We start from the raw sequence: 19,485 nt of genomic DNA on the forward strand, positions 1-19,485 counted from the left end.
TAGTCTTTGAATACACAGAAGTTAAGAAAGCATACTAAAATGCTTAATGGTGAAGCAGTTTTTCAATCTATAGCTGACTTTTGTACACAGCAAACACAAAAGAGTGCACATAACTTATCAACTGCAAGCTCCTGGTCAAAAGCTCCCCCCCCAAAAAAAAATTGGCATTAATGTTTTTAAATGTCCTCCTTATGTGTTTGGACCTTCTATTCCTGACTGATCTGCAACTTAAAATTTAAAGAAGTTCTATGGGAAAGAAAGAAAGTATCTTGAATGCTAGTTTTAAAGTTACATAAATTGTACTTTATGATTTTTCATTAGTAGCAGAGAAACTGAAAGCAGAGCTACCATATATATGTGCCAAGGGAATCTGTCAGCATCCAAACTGAATAAGAAATAGATACATTAGAATATACAATTGGTTACTCTTAATTTTGTTAGAATTATCAGCATCAACATCTTCAAAGCAGAGGTGTGTTCCTGCTGGTTCGAACTGGTTCTGTAGTACCGGTAGTAGGAATTTTGCGCTGTTTGCTGAATCAGCAGCCATGGCTGGCTAGCCCCAGCCCCCAAAATGACTCTCTTGCAGCACCATAGGCGTGGCCATCTTGTTTTTTTGCTTCTGCACATACGTACAAGTTGCCTCGAGAAGGGCAGCATAGAAATCTAATAAATAAATAAATACTCAGAAGCTGAGTTTTTAGCATTGACATCATCATCATCATCATTATTATTATTATTATTATTATTATTATTAATTAGATTTGTATGCCGCCCCTCTCCGTAGACTCGGGGCGGCTCACAACAGTGATAAAAACAATACATAATGACAAATCTAATAATTAGAATCTAAGATAACAATAGTACATTTAAAAAGTCTAAAAAGCAAGGAACCCCAATATAAAAAACAAACATACAGTCATATCATGCACATGCGTCCCACGGAGGGTGGGAGGAAGTAAACTGGCAGTGAAGTAAATCAGAACCTCCTCCTGGTACAAAGCAAAAGCAAGTATAATATGCCGCCTCGAGTCTGCGGAGACGGGCGGCATACAAATCTAATAAATTATTATAAATTATTATACTTTATAAACAAGTCTGAATGAAACGCCGTAATGGTTGCTTGGTTAGAAAGAGACTCAGAATCTATTCCTGATTTTCACCCTGATTTCAAGGAGATCGAACTGTATCTCCAATTTCATTTTTGGGCAATATTTTACTGTGGACCACAAACAAGCAACCCCCCATTATTATTATTATTATTATTATTTATTAAATTTGTATGCCGCCCCTCTCCGTAGACTCGGGGCGACTCACAACAATAGTAGCAAAACAATATGTAATACAAATCTAATAATTTAAACTAAAAACCCATAATTTAAAAACATGCACACAACACACCATACATAAACAATATAGGTCTGGGGAAGTTATTTCAGTTTCCCCATGCCTGATGGCAGAGGTGGGTTTTAAGGAGTTTACGAAAGGCAAGGAGGGTGGGGGCAATTCTAATCTCAGGGGGGAGCTGGTTCCAGAGGGTTGAGGCCACCACAGAGAAGGCTCTTCCCCTGGGACCCGCCAGATGACATTGTTTAGTCGACGGGACCCGGAGAAGGCCAACTCTGTGGGACCTAATCAGTCACTAGGATTCGTGCGGCAGAAGGCGGTCCCGGAGAAATTCTGATCCGATGCCAAGAAGGGCTTTATAGGTCAAAACCAACACTTTGAATTGTGACCGGAAATTGATCGGCAACCAATGCAGACTGCGGAGTGTTGGTGTAACATGGGCAAAAGCTGTCGCTTTCTTGAGATAATGACTCAAAATCTAACCCTGCTATCCATTTTTGGCTCTGAGTCCAAGGAGGCCTAACCCTAAATAGTTCCATTTTCAATGGCAATGGGATTTCCCCAAGTATTTTATTATGGACCACAAAAAACTTCGAATGAAATGCTATACTTGTTATTTTCCTTAGAAAAATGATTCAGAATGTATCTGATAGCCGTTTTCTGACCTGATTCCAAGGAAGACTACTCCTATCCCTAACCATATTCTCTTTTTCAATGGGAATGGGATTTTTTAAATGTATATCGCTGCAGACCACAAACAACTCCAAATGAAAACCTATTACTATTCACTTTACATAGAAAATGATTCAGAATCTATCCCTGATATCCATTTTTGTCCCCGACACCATAGTGATTTAACTCAACCCTAACTCTAACCCATTTCAATTTCAAGGGCAATGGGATATCCCATGTATTTTACTGTGGACTATGAACAATGATAACAAGAAGCTGTCAATGTCATTTCCCCTTTACAAACATCTAAGAATCTATCCCTGATATCAATTTTTGGCCCTGACTCCAAAAAGGGCTAACCTTAACTCTTACCAGTTTCATTTTCAATGGCAATGGGATTTCTTCAAATATTTTAGTATGAACCATAAACAGCTCCAAACAAAAAGCATTTTTTCCTTCGAAAAATGATTCAAAATCTATCTTTGATATAAGTTTTTAGCCAAGATTTCAAAGAGACCCAACCCTAACCTTGAGACCAATTCCAACCTTAACCATGGTTTCTTTTGCTATTTTCAATGGCAACATATCTTTCCTTTAAAACATTGCAATGATATGGTATAGATATAAGTTTGGGAAGTGCAAGTATTCCAGTGAAATCTGGAAAAATCTTTAAGGTAAAACAGTATATTCTTAGCCCAACCTAATGAAAATAATTGCTGTAGCGGAAGAAAATGAGGAAGATTCCCCTGCACATTGCCTTAAACTTCCAAAAGACTTGAAGATGCGATGAAAAAAAAATTCTAAATATTATAGTAGCCATCTCTTTAATTTTACAGCAGAAAAATAAAATATCTCACAGAGTACTTTATCACTAAGACAAATTTATCCAGAAAAAGACAGCTGTCAAATGGATTGGGTCTTCCGAGTCTTTGGAGAGGGACGGCATACAAATCTAATTAATAATAATAATAATAATAATAACAATAACAATAACAATAATAATAATAATAATAATAATAAATTGCTTGAAGGATTTTTAAAATTTGTATTAATCAAAAAATTTCAACACTGTAGGTAGTGCTCAACTTTTAACAGTTTATTTAGCGACCGTTCAAAATTACACCAGCACTGAAAAAAGTCTTAGAACTATTTTTCATTCTTACAACCATGGCTTCATCTCCATGGTCACGCAGTCAAAAATCAGATGCTTGGCAACTGATTCATATTTATGACAGTCAGTGTCCCAGGATCACATGATCGCCTTTTGCGACCTTCTGACAAGCAAAGTCAATGGGGAAGTCAAATTCATTTAAGAATTGGATTACTAACTTAACAATTGCAATGATTCACTTAATAACTGTGGAAGGTTGTAAAATGGGACAAATGTGATTATATAACAAAATCTCATGGGATCAGAATGATCAAATTGTGCTTGGAATACGATGGTAAATTTTGAAGAGTAACAGCTTTCTCATATACCCAAGAGTTTTTATTTAATCTGGACAAACTACGGGGGTCATCCAGAAAGTAATGCACATTTTTTTCTTCAACAATTATTTATTGAACACAATGAAACTTACACACAAGAAAGAATGATGTTTCTTCTACACTCCCTATTTTTCCATATAATCGTTCTGTTTTATGGCCTTCCCCCAGCGAGACACAAGGGCGTGTATGCCCTGTCGGTACCACTCCTTGTTCTGGTCACGAAGCCATTTCTGCACTGTGTGAATCACTTCTTTATCATCCTCAAAATGTCTTCTGCAACTAACCATACTTCTGTCGACTCCAGATTCTCCATAAACTGTACACAAATGTTTGTGAATGTTCCCAGCAGTTTCTTTCCCCGCAGTGAAAAATTCAATGACGACACATGGACTCCTGACAATTCAAATAATGTATATCTAAATTTTCGCATTTGTACCATTACTGTAGGCTGAGAAAAAGAATGTGGTGCATTGCTTTCTGGGCGACCCTTGTAGATAGGACCAGTACCAAACTAGGAACGTGTCTGACTGCAAACAGGAATTTGGAAAAGTCTGATCTTGCCTCTATCTTACTTGATGAAATAATATTCTAGAAATACATGTTTTATTGCTTGTCAGAAGGTCAAAATGATGTATTGGTGCACTATAAGACACAGGTGACTCCAAATGGTGAATGTGGTGGTACATGTTGCTAAAGTCAGGAAACGAAACACAAAGAAAAATTACTCCATGCTTAGTTTCAGTAGACAGGCCTGCTCTTGTTTTAGAATTCAATAAGACATGTATTTCCAGAATTAGTGGTTAGGGTTGCTATATATGTGGGCCCAGCCCTTGTTTTTCCTGCAAACTACTCTGTCATAGAAACTAATGCCTGCTCTAACTAGCTATGCAAGTTGTGAACCTGATTGTGCCTTTCTTCACTTTAATGACAACTGATAAGAATCCTGGCTACAGAGCCAGCAAGAAAAAAATGGGGTTAATGCTTCCTACTCAAAAAGAAGGTGCCGTTTTAACAAACACCATAATCTCCACCCCTCCAGAGGGAGAAAATGCTAGACAATGCTAGTTTTATGAGTTTCCTAGAGCAATGGAGTTTGCTAGCGTTTTTGCCAATTTTGAATTGCACATCTCCAGTGCACTAACTTTCCAATGACAAAGGCCATCATTTTCATGATTATTCCCATTAGTGGGGTGGAGAAATAGTCCAGGCTCTGGTCCCTTTCCCCACGACTACCATACTTGGAAGGCCAGCATCCTTTCGCACGTGTTCCACCTAATTTTTTTTTAATTATTATTATTTTATTTTGATTTGTATGCCATCCCTCTCCAAAGACTCGGGGCGGCTCACAATAGTAAAAAAACATATGCATATGCTTAAATGCAGAGGTTGAAACTCTATCATTAGGCTTTTACATAGCGCCTTATATTTCCAATGGTGATCAAAACAGATAGATTCAGGTGCTTCTTTGGCTATGAGGTTATCTATTCTTTTAATCTGATCAGTCACCAGAAACCTGTTAGATTGCAAATTTTTTCATTTATAGTTGTAAAGTTTAGAACTCGCTACTTGAAGTTATTGTTTCAGGATTTTTATATAATTTTAAAGGATAAAGATAATTAGATAACCATACTACATTTCTTTTCATGATTAATCTTTCACCATACTTAATTAGACAATCAAGAACCAGAAATGCAGAGAGATTATAATATTTTTAGTTCCTAATAGGTTACCTAGAAGTCAGAAAGACCAAGAACTGGCTATAGTGTGGCTTCTTTCCTTATAACTTGTTCAACTGGCTGTTTTTTGTGTGATTCCAATAATATAAAATTTAGTCACTCCAATAGAAAAATCCTACATTAGAATAATGTAGCTGAAACTTTATTCTTTGAAGTTATACTCCCTCCAACTAAGAGATATTGTTCAAGTTGGCTGTAGTGATTTTTCTTCTTTAACACAGCACACCACATAATTATCTCCATGTTTCTCAATACAAAATGTTCCTCTGCTTTCACTTTTCACTTACTAGAGAAATTAGATAATTTGCCTAAAGGATGAAGTTAACAGAGTTTTAAATGCAGATATCAGTCTTCTTTTTCATTCCAAAATAGAAAGCAAGAGACAACTAAAAAAATTGCCCAATTAAATGTAATATTCTAAACCAGAGCAAGAAAAGACAAGAAGCTATAAACAAAGCAAGTGCATTTGGCTCCTTTCCCTTTTGTACATACTCTTGAACATAGATATTGGCTACTAAATGTTGCATTCTTTTTAAAAAACTAAAACCTTCACAGGGCTGTGTAGTGGGCTATAAAGGGTGCTTTGCAGGATGCTTTGATAGTACACTAATAACATTTATGCATGTCAAAATGTGTCATTCATTGTGCCTTTAAAAGGAGCAATGAATGGAACTGGGTAGGTTTTGTGAAGCAAAATGGAAGAGCTGTTGAATCCTGTTGGGTTTATTTTCTGTTTTATAAATGTTTTCTACTATTCAATGTTAGATTTTTTTCCTGCAATTTTACATATAACCATATTTAAATTTTAAATATGATTTTTTTTTGTAATTTTAAATGCTATTTTACATAATTTTAGTGTCCACTGTGTAACTTTATATCTACTGTATAGATGTAGATTGCTCCTTTTGATTTAGTTAGCTTGTTTTTTTATAAATTTAACGGGTCTTAAATTTTATTTACTATTTACTAAGATTTATAAATACCCCAAGAACACATTGCTTATATTAATCTAAGACAGTCATAAACTTGCTCTCCACTGACAGTCAGCTGGTTGGCTGAGTTCCATTATATTCCTCTGCTTGCTTATTTTATTAGAGGGTTTACTATCTGAAAGTAGTTTCTCTTATTCAAGGGGGAATACATTCTTTTGCCCCTCTTTAAATCCACTTGCTTGTGGCCACAATTATTTCATTCACCTAATAAGAGATGAGGATAAGAATAGTTTTATTCCATCTACAAAAATAAGCATACCATAGTTTAATTCCAATAGAAAAGCCAATATAAATTTACAATCTATTAGCACAATCTTAGGCAAGTTTATTCAAAACTTCAAAGTGTTTACCTCCTTAGTACAGTATATGCATATTTGGCAGCACTGCAAAATGCCTATCTTATCACATATATACATTATATATACATATATTGTATGTATATATTGATATTATACGAAGCAATAAAATGAAGTTATTTTTGTAAAAGAGAACGTTACTGTGTTATATTATCATTTAATATTTATTTTTTTGTCAAGTACCTATTAGTAGTACACAAAGATATAACAATGTTTATATATATATGATACTAGTAAAAGAGAGAAATTAGGACAGGGAACGGAAGGCACAAAAATAGGTGTTGGGTATGCAGTAATCAAACTACACAGATATACTGTAGTTACAAAAACAAAGTGCTGACACCCGATGAAGCCGCTCGGGTTGCTTTCCCACATCGAGATCTGCACATGCGCACATCTCTGTCTTCGTCTTTTATACAACTGAAGAGCGAACGCGGACCATCGAATGTGGGCGGGGCTTCAGGTGTTTTACCCCCACCCCCACTACTACCCCCGAAAGCTAATCCACGCAAGAGGCGCATCGGACGGCAGAGGCCAGCGGAGGAGGATCCCCGGATATGCAAAAAAGCTCAGATAGGGGGCGGAGTTGACTATGCGGATTGGCTAGGCTGGACAGCGGCGTGCTGGAGTGGGAGTGGAGGTTAGCGACGGGGAGAAGTCTTGTTGCAGATAAATTGCTGCATGGGGATGGGGCGGGGCCTAAGGAAGCTTTTTAGCGGGTCTACCTGATCTTCCTTCTCCGACGTATGGGCGGTGGGCGTGGCCCTAGGTCGGTGGGCGGGGACTTTGCCCCTCGGTTCTCTTGAGCTTCGGGAGCCGCAGTTGCGGAGGGGACGGCAGGTGAGGGTAGCCGCGCGCAGGCGGGGGCGGTTGCTGCTGCTTCTGCTGCTGCTGTCTTCGTGCGGGAAGACGTCGGGGCAGAGCGCCCTGAAGGATTGGTTGCGCCCCCCCTCGAATCGAAGGCGTGGCGAGCAGAATGACGCACTGGGATGGGGATGAGGGGGGGGGCTCCGAGGATATGCCCCGCTTTGCGATGCGAGGTAGAGGAGTGACGTCACGTGGGACCCTAACGTTTGAAAGGAAACCTGCCGTTTGGCTTGCACCTGCGCCGGGTGGCGCGGTGGGGGGAAGGAGGTTTGCGTGCGCGCAGTTTTAACCGCCGGTGTCGGGAGCGCGTTGTGGGGTTTGTGGCAAAGGTGGGGGCGAGAGAGGAACAGCGGCAATGTGTTTGCGGGCGGAACCGGGAGCCATGAGTGTTGAAGACACCTGGAATGGCACCCAGGATGTGTTTCTGCATGTAGAAAAAGCGTTATGCAACCGAGGCTTTTAGGAAGACAGAGGTGGGTGGGACTGCTGTGGTATCATCTGAAGGAGCCCCTTCCCCTTTTCCCAATATCAGCTGCGTCTTTATCAATTCCGTAGCATAAATAGCTTTTTTAAAAAAAACTAAGGCCCAAGATTTTTTCAGTCAGACTTGATTTTGTCTCCCCCTGGTCTACCTAAGGTATGCCAAGAAGGAACAATTTCACTAATAACAGCTTTAATAGGTGTCATGTCTTTAAAGTGGGGCCATTTAAGGTAAAAAAAATTAAAATTAAATTAATATAAATACATATAAATATAAATTATATATAAATAATAACTAAATAAAATTAATTTAATAAATTAAATTAAAACTGCAGGCTAATGATAGATGGACGTTGAAGTTACTTGTAGTTTTTCTTCTATCCATTTGCTACTGATGAATTGTGGGATTTAATTTGCGCTAACGGAAGTATTGTCCTATGTGTAAAGCAGCCAAATATACTGTTCAAAAAAATAATGGGAACACTCGATCTGAATGAATGAAATATTCTCATTGAATATGTTTGATTTACAGAAGTTTGATTTACTTGGAGTTATAGTGTGTTGTTTAAGTGTTCCCTTTATTTTTTTGAGCAGTGTAGAACAGCTTCAGTTCTAGTACCACGGACCCCGCCTCATTTTCCCGAATTAGCCTGGCTACTTCTTTGACATACCAAATGTTTTGTGACATAATTTCTGTTTTAATAATTTTCTGCCAATATTAAATGAACAGATAGTGTAACATTGTTTTATCATGTTTAGGTTTGAACATGGAGAAACACAGTCATTTATTGGTGGAACAGGAAAAGCATCCCTTAATTTATGGAGATTAATAAATGCCTTCCATGTCAAATGTTTCTGTGGTTAGGTTTTATTATTTATGTATTATATTTATATGCAATTACAACCCCCCCTCCGATTTCTGTGCAGTTATCACAATATAGAATATTAATTTTATAGGTCCTGCATCTTGCTGAAACTTTTTAACAGAACTGTTGGTTGTAGTTGATGAAGCTTGTGCTATATTTAGTAGCAGGATAAGACCCAATGGTGTTTAATGCTATTTGTAGCCTAAAGTATGCACAATAAAAACGTAGACTTTTTCACTAGTAGAATTTGAATTCTTTAGTTATTTACTAAATGAAACCAAGTAGATGTAGGGCTGGCACATTTAAGATGTGGAATCTGTTGTACCATCCTCCCATGAGTGAATTAACTCACTGAAAGATATACAGTGAGTGAAGAATCAGCCTATTTACACGGCTTGGTTTCCTTCAGATAACTACATGCAGCTGGTGAGCTGAAAAGCAAAAACTTGTTTTGAAGGAAGGTGTGACTCATAGCCAAGTCCATCAAAGATGTATTTGCCTTTTCTTTTGTTACAAAGCTCTTATTAAGTATTATTGGAGAATTGTTTTGCTAATAAATAATGCTTACTATATTCACAACTTACAAAGTACAAGATCTGTAATTTTAAATATTTCTGCAAGTCACCTACAGTCATTTATTAGTGGACAGCCCTATTAATTAAATTATAAATAAAATCTAATTTACAATTTAAAATAATACAAATTATTTTATATTCTTAAATGTGTCTTATAATAAAGATTAAAATAGTAGATTTAACCAGTTCAAATATTCCAGAAAATGTACAGTACTATAAAAATGGATTGAAAAATGGCCACCGAAGAGGTCTTTATCATTCCTGAATATATCTTGAAAGAATTAATTGCTCTAATGAATTCCAATACAGGAATTGCACATGAGAATACTCTTCCCCAATCTACAGTATTACATTTTGAAATGTAAGGAGAAGACTGAAAATAAACAACAGTAAGATCATGTCTTGAAGTTATGTATAATTCAGAGAAAAGTAGTTTTCAAAGTCAATAATTTGCCAAATAGACATTCTAGTCAGCTCTGAAAGTTGAGTACTAAGACTTTATGGTAGAATTTGTGCAATATGCTACATCACATACTTTTGTGATATCTGATTTAATTACATAACTCACAATACCCAGATACTGGTTTTTGACCAAGTCTGAAAACACTAGAGAATTCCTGGAAACCTGGCTCTCAAACAAAGTAGCCACCAACAGGCACATAGAACTAACCCCCCCCCCAAAAAAAATACAACTAAAAAGCCAAAAATGAAAGAACACCCCACCAATGCTCAAAACCTAGATAAACACCAAGATTAATAGAAGAAAAACAATTCTTTACTTGTTTTGTTTGTTTACAATATCCCAATCAAGAAACTATCAAGTCAGACAAACAAACTAATAATAAACAGCCTAATCAAAGAACCACCAAGAACACTGACAGGGCAAACCCACTAATCTATAAAAAGAGATGCACTGCCATCTGTCTGGGGTGGGTGGGTGTAGGGTCTCCTGATCGAGAAGGGGGTTGGACTAGACCTGCAAGATCCCTTCCAACTCAATCAATCAATCAACCAATCAACCAATGAAAAACCCTACACCTTTATAGCACTGATATTATCTTATTTGGTAATGAAACATCTACCAGAAAACAGCTAAACTCATGGAGCACCCAGATATATCCTGAAATAAAAAATTGTATTATGATATGCTCTATCAGAGAAATCGCTGGATTCATTAACATGAAATAAATAAAATTGGATAGAATGTTGAAAAAAATCCTTCAAAATACTAGTGGAATTGTAATGTATAAAAACAATAAGTCAAGGACAAATTATGGTTGCCGTCTTATTTTTTTATTTTTTATATATCGTTTCACCCATTTATTTCTTAAAATAACAGATATCGCCAGTATATGAAAGAATAAAAGAGAATTGACACATTGTAATTATGTTTAAGGAATATTAAAAACTTTTTTGTATTTTGCTTTATGTATTGTTGCAGTGCACTAAAATTGACTCATTGTCTTTAGAGGTCTGCATAATATAATTCTCAGATAATTTACAGTTATTGACCCAGACGTACCTAAGATAGTAGATTGAAATGAATCAAGCTAATTAGAACTGTCTTCTAGAAATGTAGAAAAACAGTGCTTTTCAGAAGTTGTCTTAATGCGTTTTTCTATATTAACTTTGAACAATCAGTAGATCATGAGATAGCAGTTCTAGAACAGAACTAACACATTCTAAGATACCTGGAAAGAAAAGAGTATTTTTCTGTTTCACCTGAAGCCTTTTGATTTTTTTTTAAAAAAGAAAAATTGAAAGAAATTGATTTTTATATATTTTCTTTTCATACAATAGAAAAATATTGTGAAACATTAATATAGATTTAGACATATTTCTGCCAAATCTAAGAAACAGGTGAAGGGTTTTACTTTAGTTCATGCAAATGATAACAGAAGACTGAACTATAGTTTGGTGTTAACAAAACATTTCATTTGAAGAAAAAAAAAAGGATTCTGAATCTTACATTCCCCTGCTTCTATTATTCATGAGTATTTATATAAACTTCACTTCAGAGTTTTGCTTTATGCTAGTAGCCCTGGCTTATCAACCTCTTATTCAGTGGCCAGTCAAAGCTACAACAGTGCTGACAAAGGACACTTAAAACCAGTCCTTTGAATTCTGGCCATCACAGCACCATTGAGGTCACACGATTGCAATCTGGTTGTTTGGCAACCAGCTTGTATTTATGATTGGTGCAGTATTCTATGGTAACACAATCAATTTTCCATGCTAGCTTCCTACAAGGAAGGTCAATGGGGAAGCTGCCATTGACCTGCTTGCATTGCCTAGCACCATCAACCTCAACTCCATTATGCTTGTATGGGCCACTGATGTAACATCCCCCCACCAAACAGTGGTCACTCTACCAGGCAAAACTGGCCCCATCTACGTACTTGCCTGTTGCCTGCTTGTATGCCAACTGGAACTCACTTAATAACATGCTTAATGACAGCAATGAGGAGTATCCAGATTGCTGTTGTAAAATGATGCAGTACATGTGACCTCATGCTTTATGAGAATTTCTGATCCTCATTAATGTTAATCAAGGATTAGTTGTAAACTATAGAAATATTCATGTTTTATGAATTATACTGTGAAATAACTTGGACATTTTGAAACTAATAGCAGCTCAATAATTAATATGATGTCAAAGTAGTATATGATTAATGATACGTTTCCTTTTTGGAGATGGGGAGGTCTTCAAATTAGTGAATCTTGGCAATGCCTGGATGAGCTCCTGTAGTTTTCATGGCAAGATTTTCAGAAGAGATTTGCCATTGCTTTTTTGCTCTGGGTGAGAGGAAGTGAGTGGCCCAAGGCCACCCATTGCCTGGAAGCATGGTGACTCAGTGGCTTAAAGTTGCTGGAGAAAGTCTGTTCTCTGGAAGTTTGAGTCCTAGAACTGTGACGGGGTGAGCTCCTATACTTGCCTTGGCTTCTGCCAACCTAGCAGTCTGAGAGCATGCTACATGTAGGTAGATAAATAAGTACCACTTCAGTGGGAAAAATAATGGCACTTCGTGTGAAGTATGAATGCAATTGATGCTGGATCTGCCAGAGAGCGATCTCTGAATGTGAGATGACATCATAGAAGGAAAAAGCCCTGGATGCTGCCACTGAATGTCATTAGCCATTCTGAGTGCATTCTAGCTCACCCCCCTATGGTGCGCTTTTAGATAGCCTGTGAGCGTGAACTGAATGGACTAGCAGTGTTAGGCAGGCAAACAACTACTCTGTATTAACACTTAGTCTCCTAGCTAATGTACCATCACCTTAAGCTAAACAAATCCTGTGGTTTCGTGACTAAGGCAGGATTATAAGCGATTTTCTCCTGGATTCTAGCCTGATATATTAACCATTACATAAAATTGAGTCTCATGCATTTAATAGTACATTTATTTTTCTTGTCCCATGAATGAGGAACACTCCTCTTCAATTTAATCATGTTTATAGCTTTTTAAAATCTTGTGCTATACATTGGCTCATACATTAATTTCCCATGGAATAGTTGATATATGTTTACAAAGAATTCGGTAATGAATTCAGATGATCAGCAATAGCTTTATATTTACATATGGATAATAGTCACCCTGTAAGCTTTCATTCTATTTAAAACCATCCATCACATATTACTCTATAATGCTAGATTACAGATTACCCTTCTTCATGATGGATTTGGTTTAAATAAGTTGATTTAAACCACTTGTAGAAAGGCTTTTTATAAAGCAACTCATCTCTGCCCCATAGCAGGTCCTCCTATGACCTGCTGTTGACTCACCAGCAGTCCCAATATTGCAGAATAAACGGCCTCATGCTACATAACTAAGTTTCATTTCATGCCAAATAAATTAAATTATTAATGTATCTTGAATAGAAAACTATTTTAGATAGATTTTTACTCCAAAAGAATTTCATTAAAATAAATTTGATGAGAATAAAAAAATCCAATTTAAACTTTAAAAACTCAATTTTTTAAAAAAGTCATCTGTTTTTATCCACCTAGTTTTCTCTAATTTGTATTATAGATTATACTGATAGATTATATATTACTACAAAAAACACAAAATGCTGTTCATTGACAAATCTTTTATCTCTTTTTAAATACTTCACTGCATTAAAAACAATGAACAAATAGATATTTATTTCTATAACATCACATTTGGGAAAACTATTTTATTACCTACCTTACTAAGAAGTGACCTTAAAGTTATTTCTGTTGAAAAGTAAATATTTAATTAAAAATTAAAGATGCAATGCTGTTACTGTTAGCAAGCCTTTGTGAGACAGAAAAAAAGTAATATCATTTGAAAACCTTTCCTACATTTTGCTCCTCAGTTCTCTAGAAATAGTTCCTAAATTTCATACCGTGTTTTCCCGAAAATAAGACACTGTCTTATATTCATTTTTGCTCCAAAAGTTGTGCTACGTCTTATTTTCGGGGGGTGCCTTTGTATTTCTCAAATAAGACAAATTCACAGGCAGAAAAACATAGAAGCATAGAAACATAGAAGTCTGACGGCAGAAAAGACCTCCTGGTCCATCTAGTCTGGCCTTATACTATTTTCTGTATTTTATCTTAGGATGGATATGTGTTTATCCCAGGCATGTTTAAATTCAGTTACTGTGGATTTATCTACCACGTCTGCTGGAAGTTTGTTCCAAGGATCTACTACTCTTTCAGTAAAATAATATTTTCTCATGTTGCTTTTGATCTTTCCCCCAACTAACTTCAGATTGTGTCCCCTTGTTCTTGTGTTCACTTTCCTATTAAAAACACTTCCCTCCTGGACCTTATTTAACTCTTTAATATATTTAAATGTTTCGATCACGTCCCCCCTTTTCCTTCTGTCTTCCAGACTATACAGATTGAGTTCATTAAGTCTTTCTTGATACGTTTTATGCTTAAGACCTTCCACCATTCTTGTAGCCCGTCTTTGGACCCATAGAAACATAGAAACATAGAAGTCTGACGGCAGAAAAAGACCTCCTGGTCCATCTAGTCTGCCCTTATACTATTTTCTGTATTTTATCTTAGGATGAATATGTGTTTATCCCAGGCATTCCACCATTCTTGTAGCCCGTCTTTGGACCCGTTCAATTTTGTCAATATCTTTTTGTAGGTGAGGTCTCCAGAACTGAACACAGTATTCCAAAAAGCTGACACCCCCAAAGAAAGTGTACCGTATGGTACACTGATTACGGTACGGTACCTGTCAGTATGGCACCCACACCCACACCCACAAATGACGGCACTTATATGGTACAACAGTATACTCCCACTATTGCAGCTTCCGGCCACCAGAGGAACTACAGTCTACGCACTGTAGTGGAGACTGTAATGGCGGTGAGACAGCAGCAGACTGTGTCTGCTGTACTGGACGGTACAAAGCGATGGAAGGGGCCAGCAGGGGACGCCACATTATTACGGTACCGCTATGAACAGCTTTGAATGGGACCGTATGTTTTTCCACTGTAAACTTGACTACGCCTTATTTTCGGGGGGTGCCTTATATTACCAAATTCTTCAAAACCTGTGACATGCCTTACTTTCGGGGTACGTCTTATTTTTGGGGAAACAGGGTATTAACTAGAACAAATGTGTCTTAAAAAGATTTGACCAGAACTATTAAAAGAAATAGAATATTTAAACAAAAAATTAAGATCTTCAAAGAGTGGATATTTAATTACACGTGTCATAACTGTCTGTAGCAAGTATATTCTTGGCCATATACAGTGGAATCTCGACATACGAGCAGCTCTACTTACGAGCTACTCGAGATAAGAGCTGGGAGGGGAGTGACATTTTTGTTCGCCTCCCGAGCTCACATTCGGGATACGAGCGCCAAGGAGCTGTCTCCTGAAGCCGAACACTAACTTCCGCTTTCGGCTTCAGGAGACAGCTCCTTGGCGCTCGTATCCCGCGTGTTTTAAAAGGTTGCAGCCGGCCTGGGGGGCTGGGGGGGTGCTGGCAAGCCCCCCAGGCCGGCTGCAACCTTTTAAAACACGCGCGCCGCTTCGCAGCTCTCTGCTGAATCCGGAACGCTAACTTCCGCGTTCGGATTCAGCAGACAGCTGCGAAGCAGCGCGCGTGTTTTAAAACGTGGCAGCCGGCCTGGGGGGCTCGGGGGGAAGCCCCCGAGCCCCCCAGGCCGGCTGTGACGTTTTAAAACACGCGCGCTGCTTCGCAGCTCTCTGCTGAATCCGGAACGCTAACTTCCACGTTCGGATTCAGCAGACAGCTGCGAAGCAGCGCGCGTGTTTTAAAACGTCAGAGCCGGCCTGGGGGGCTCGGGGGCTTCCCCCCGAGCCCCCCAGGCCGGCTCTGACGTTTTAAAACACGCGCACCGCTTTGCAGCTGTCTTCTGAAACCGAACGCGGAAGTTAGCGTTCTGGCTTCAGAAGACAGCTGCGAAGAGGCGCGCGTGTTTTAAAACGTCACAGCCGGCCTGGGGGGCTCGGGGGGAAGCCCCCGAGCCCCCCAGGCCGGCTCTGACGTTTTAAAACGCGTGCCGCTTCGCAGCTGTCTGCTGAATCCGAACGCGGAAGTTAGCGTTCCGGATTCAGCAGAGAGCTGTGAAGCAGCGCGCGTGTTTTAAAACGTCAGAGCCGGCCTGGGGGGCTCGGGGGCTCCCCCCCGAGCCCCCCAGGCCGGCTCTGACGTTTTAAAACACGCGCGCTGCTTCGCAGCTCTCTGCTGAATCCGAACGTGGAAGTTAGCTTCCCCCCGAGCCCCCCAGGCCGGCTCTGACGTTTTAAAACACGCGCACCGCTTTGCAGCTGTCTTCTGAAACCGAACGCGGAAGTTAGCGTTCCGGCTTCAGAAGACAGCTGCGAAGTGGCGCGCGTGTTTTAAAACGTCAGAGCCGGCCTGGGGGGCTCGGGGGTTAGCCCCCGAACCCCCCAGGCCGGCTCTGACGTTTTAAAACACGCGCGCCGCTTCGCAGCTGTCTGCTGAATCCAAACGCGGAAGTTAGCGTTCCGGATTCAGCAGAGAGCTGCGAAGCAGCGCGCGTGTTTTAAAACGTCAGAGCCGGCCTGGGGGGCTCGGGGGCTTCCCCCCGAGCCCCCCAGGCCGGCTCTGACGTTTTAAAACACGCGCACCGCTTTGCAGCTGTCTCTGAACGCTAACTTCCGCGTTCGGCGGCAGCGGGTTTTTTTGTTGTTGCACGGATTAATTGACTTTACATTGTTTCCTATGGGAAACAATGTTTCGTCATACGAGCGTTCTGACTTACGAGCCTCCTTCCGGAACCAATTAGTCTCGTAAGTCGGGGTTCTACTGTACTCCATGATTTTCAAGCAATGTGAAGACCAAATTTTATCTAGAAAATTGTAGGATTTTTTTAAAATTTAAGACCATATGCAATACAGTGGTCCCCCGATTATCGCGAGGGTTCCGTTCCAGGACCCCTCGCGACAATCGATTCTTCGCGAAGTAGCGGTGCGGAAGTAAAAACACCATCTGCGCATGCGCAGATGGTGTTTTTACTTCCGCTGCAGCAGCGAGGAGCCGAAGATTGGGGTTTCCCCGCCGCCCACGCAAACTCCTCGCTGCTGCTGCGCCCGCCGCTTGTCTTGTCCGCCCGCCGCTTGTCTTGTCCGCCCGCCGCTTGTCCGCTGCCTGCCTGCCAGCTCGCCCGCCGCTCGCCCGCCCTTCGCCCGCCCACGCCGTTCGCTCGCGCCGCTTCCCAGCTGAGTCCTGAAGCCAGAAGGCAAAGGCAAACTTCCGCGTTTGGCTTCGGGACTCAGCTGGGAAGCGGCGCTGGGGTTTCCCCACCGCCCACGCAAACTCCTCGCTGCCGCTCGCCCGCCCTTCGCCCGCCCACGCCGTTCGCTCGCGCCGCTTCCCAGCTGAGTCCTGAAGCCAGACGGCAAAGACGAACTTCCGCGTTTGGCTTCGGGACTCAGCTGGGGTCTTACTGGCCGCCCACGCAAAGGGGAAACCCCAGCTCCTCGCTGATGCCCGCCGCTCGCCCTCCCGCCAGCAAGAGGGGGAAGACCCAGGGAAGCCGCCCAGCAGCTGATCTGCCTGGGGAACGCAAACTCCACCATCTATGCATGCGTGGCCATAGAAAAAAGGGGCACGCATGCGCAGATGGTGTTTTTACTTCCGGGTGGAAAAATCGCGATATAGCGATTAGCGATGATTGAGAGCGCGAAACTGGGGGGATCACTGTATTATATTTCAATTTAGATAAGGAGACATGCTAACCCTATACCATATTGTCAATTAATAATGCTAAGTAAGATTTCATTATGCCTTAGTTTTACCTCAAGCCCTGTAATAAAATTCTAATATTTAGGAGTGATTGATTACACAATAATCTATGAATTCATATGATGTTTCAAAATATTTGGAATCTCTTAATTATTAGTATATTTTAGTAAGAAACAAATACAAATTATATAAGCAAATAATATTTCAGGCCATTTGTCAATTGATGAGATATTTTTGAAAAAATTCTTTTTAGCCAAAGGTGGCTTTCTAAAAGATGACCATAGAGGAACTTCCTGACCGTTCTGAAGAAGAAGTTTCATTGAGTAGAAGACACCAGTATTTTATCTCGGGTTCCGAATATTCAATTACACATTCAGTCTCTGCTGCACCAATGCCTTCAGAATATGGTAAGACTATTTATAGAAGGATATATCTTTGCAGAACTGGTTTCAGAATATTGAATTAGTGGACATTGATTCCAAAGGGATGTTCAGAAGTTAATATAAAACTAATCAACATTATCTGGAAAACTTTACAATTCTTTTATTAAAATCTGCTGTATGCTAAATGTAGGGAATTATCTTTCTCAGAATAGCTTTATTATATAAACAGTGCACAACACACATCTTGGAAAATCATTTGGTTTCCAACAGAAAAAAATAGTTTAGTATGAAATATATAAAATTGTTTTCCTACAATTGCATCAAGAGTAATTCTCTATAGTGGGTGGAGCTAACATCCAAGAATGGGCTGACACCATCCCTTCAGCCAATGAAGACTGAGTCTGAATCTGTCAAATCTGCTGGCACGCAATCCGTTGCCCTAGCTCAGCTCCAACCTGCATGTGTTCGTCAGCCAGCTGATTTTTGGCTTGCACAGAGGCTCTGGGAGGGCGTTTCTGTCTTCCAAAGAAGGGCATTTATACCCTCCCCTGGCTCTAGGGAAGCCTTTGCAGCCTGGGGAGGGTGAAACACAAGCGTACTGGGCCCACAAGAAGTTGGGAAACAGGCCGCTTTCAGTTTCCAGAGGACCTCTGAAGGTGGCGGAAGCTGCTTTTGCCCTCCCCAGGCATTGAATTATGGGTGTGGACACTCATGTGTGCACAGTAGTGCATGTGCCTGCTCTTTTGGCACCTGAGGGGAAAAAGGTTCGCCATCACTGGTGTAGTATATTATAACTTTTTTCCTCTTTGGGCATCTTTTCATGGTGCAAGCATAGAAGCAAGCAGGTGAATAAATAGCCTCTTACAAAATAAACGTACAAAAACAAATTATCTCAGATTTGCACATATGGCAGTTAATTAAATCCTATTGCAATTAAATAAGGTGACTCAATAAATAACATGTATAATTTAATACAAAGCTAAATAGAATGTTAATAGATGACAAATAACATCTTTGTTAAACTGAACTAAATTTTAAAATGAAATTGAGTAATTAAGAAAGAACTAAATTAATCATAGCTGCTTGCTTAATCTTAAGAATAGGAATGACGAAAATATAGTTTTGGTAAAGACCAATTTGTGCACCAGCTTCAGACTATGTTGGAAGCACATGCTTCTGATTTTTAACTTATTGAAAAGATCAAATAGATAATGCAGGTGATCTGACAGGTTAGGATTATAACAACAAAATGTAAGTGATAAAAAGTTTTTGAATATTTCCTTGCACTGAAGCAAATGGCAACATTTACCATTGTATACACTTTTTGTAATTCAACAAGGTGTGCTGTAGCACATGGTTTATGTTTTAACTTAAACATAAAGCTATCTTGATTTTATTCCAGTAGGACACAATTCTGTAAGAATGCTTATCTGATTATCTGTATGGAGTCTTCCTTTCTCTGCACTTGTTCACATTGGGAGAAATATGACTCAGAGAAG

At 39.6% G+C, this 19,485-nt stretch overlaps 1 protein-coding gene across 3 annotated transcripts in view; it reads left to right on the forward strand.

Annotated features, from left to right (window-relative positions):
* The first annotated feature begins 7,285 nt into the window (after positions 1-7,285).
* The window catches only part of CLIP4 (CAP-Gly domain containing linker protein family member 4), a 54,179-nt gene continuing 41,979 nt past the window's right edge, over positions 7,286-19,485 (forward strand). The window contains exons 1-2 of one of the 3 annotated variants that reach the window (XM_070734299.1): positions 7,286-7,431; positions 17,857-18,010. In XM_070734299.1, coding sequence (XP_070590400.1) covers positions 17,878-18,010 — 133 coding nt within the window. In that variant the 5' untranslated portion in view covers positions 7,286-7,431; positions 17,857-17,877. Of the gene's footprint in view, positions 7,432-7,552; positions 7,632-7,721; positions 7,932-17,856; positions 18,011-19,485 lie in introns of those variants that run through there. The other 2 variants (XM_070734301.1, XM_070734300.1) reach the window with 2 other exon arrangements.

The sequence above is a fragment of the Erythrolamprus reginae genome, chromosome 1 (genome assembly GCF_031021105.1).
Source record: "Erythrolamprus reginae isolate rEryReg1 chromosome 1, rEryReg1.hap1, whole genome shotgun sequence".
In the NCBI taxonomy this organism is placed as follows: Eukaryota; Metazoa; Chordata; class Lepidosauria; order Squamata; family Dipsadidae; genus Erythrolamprus; species Erythrolamprus reginae.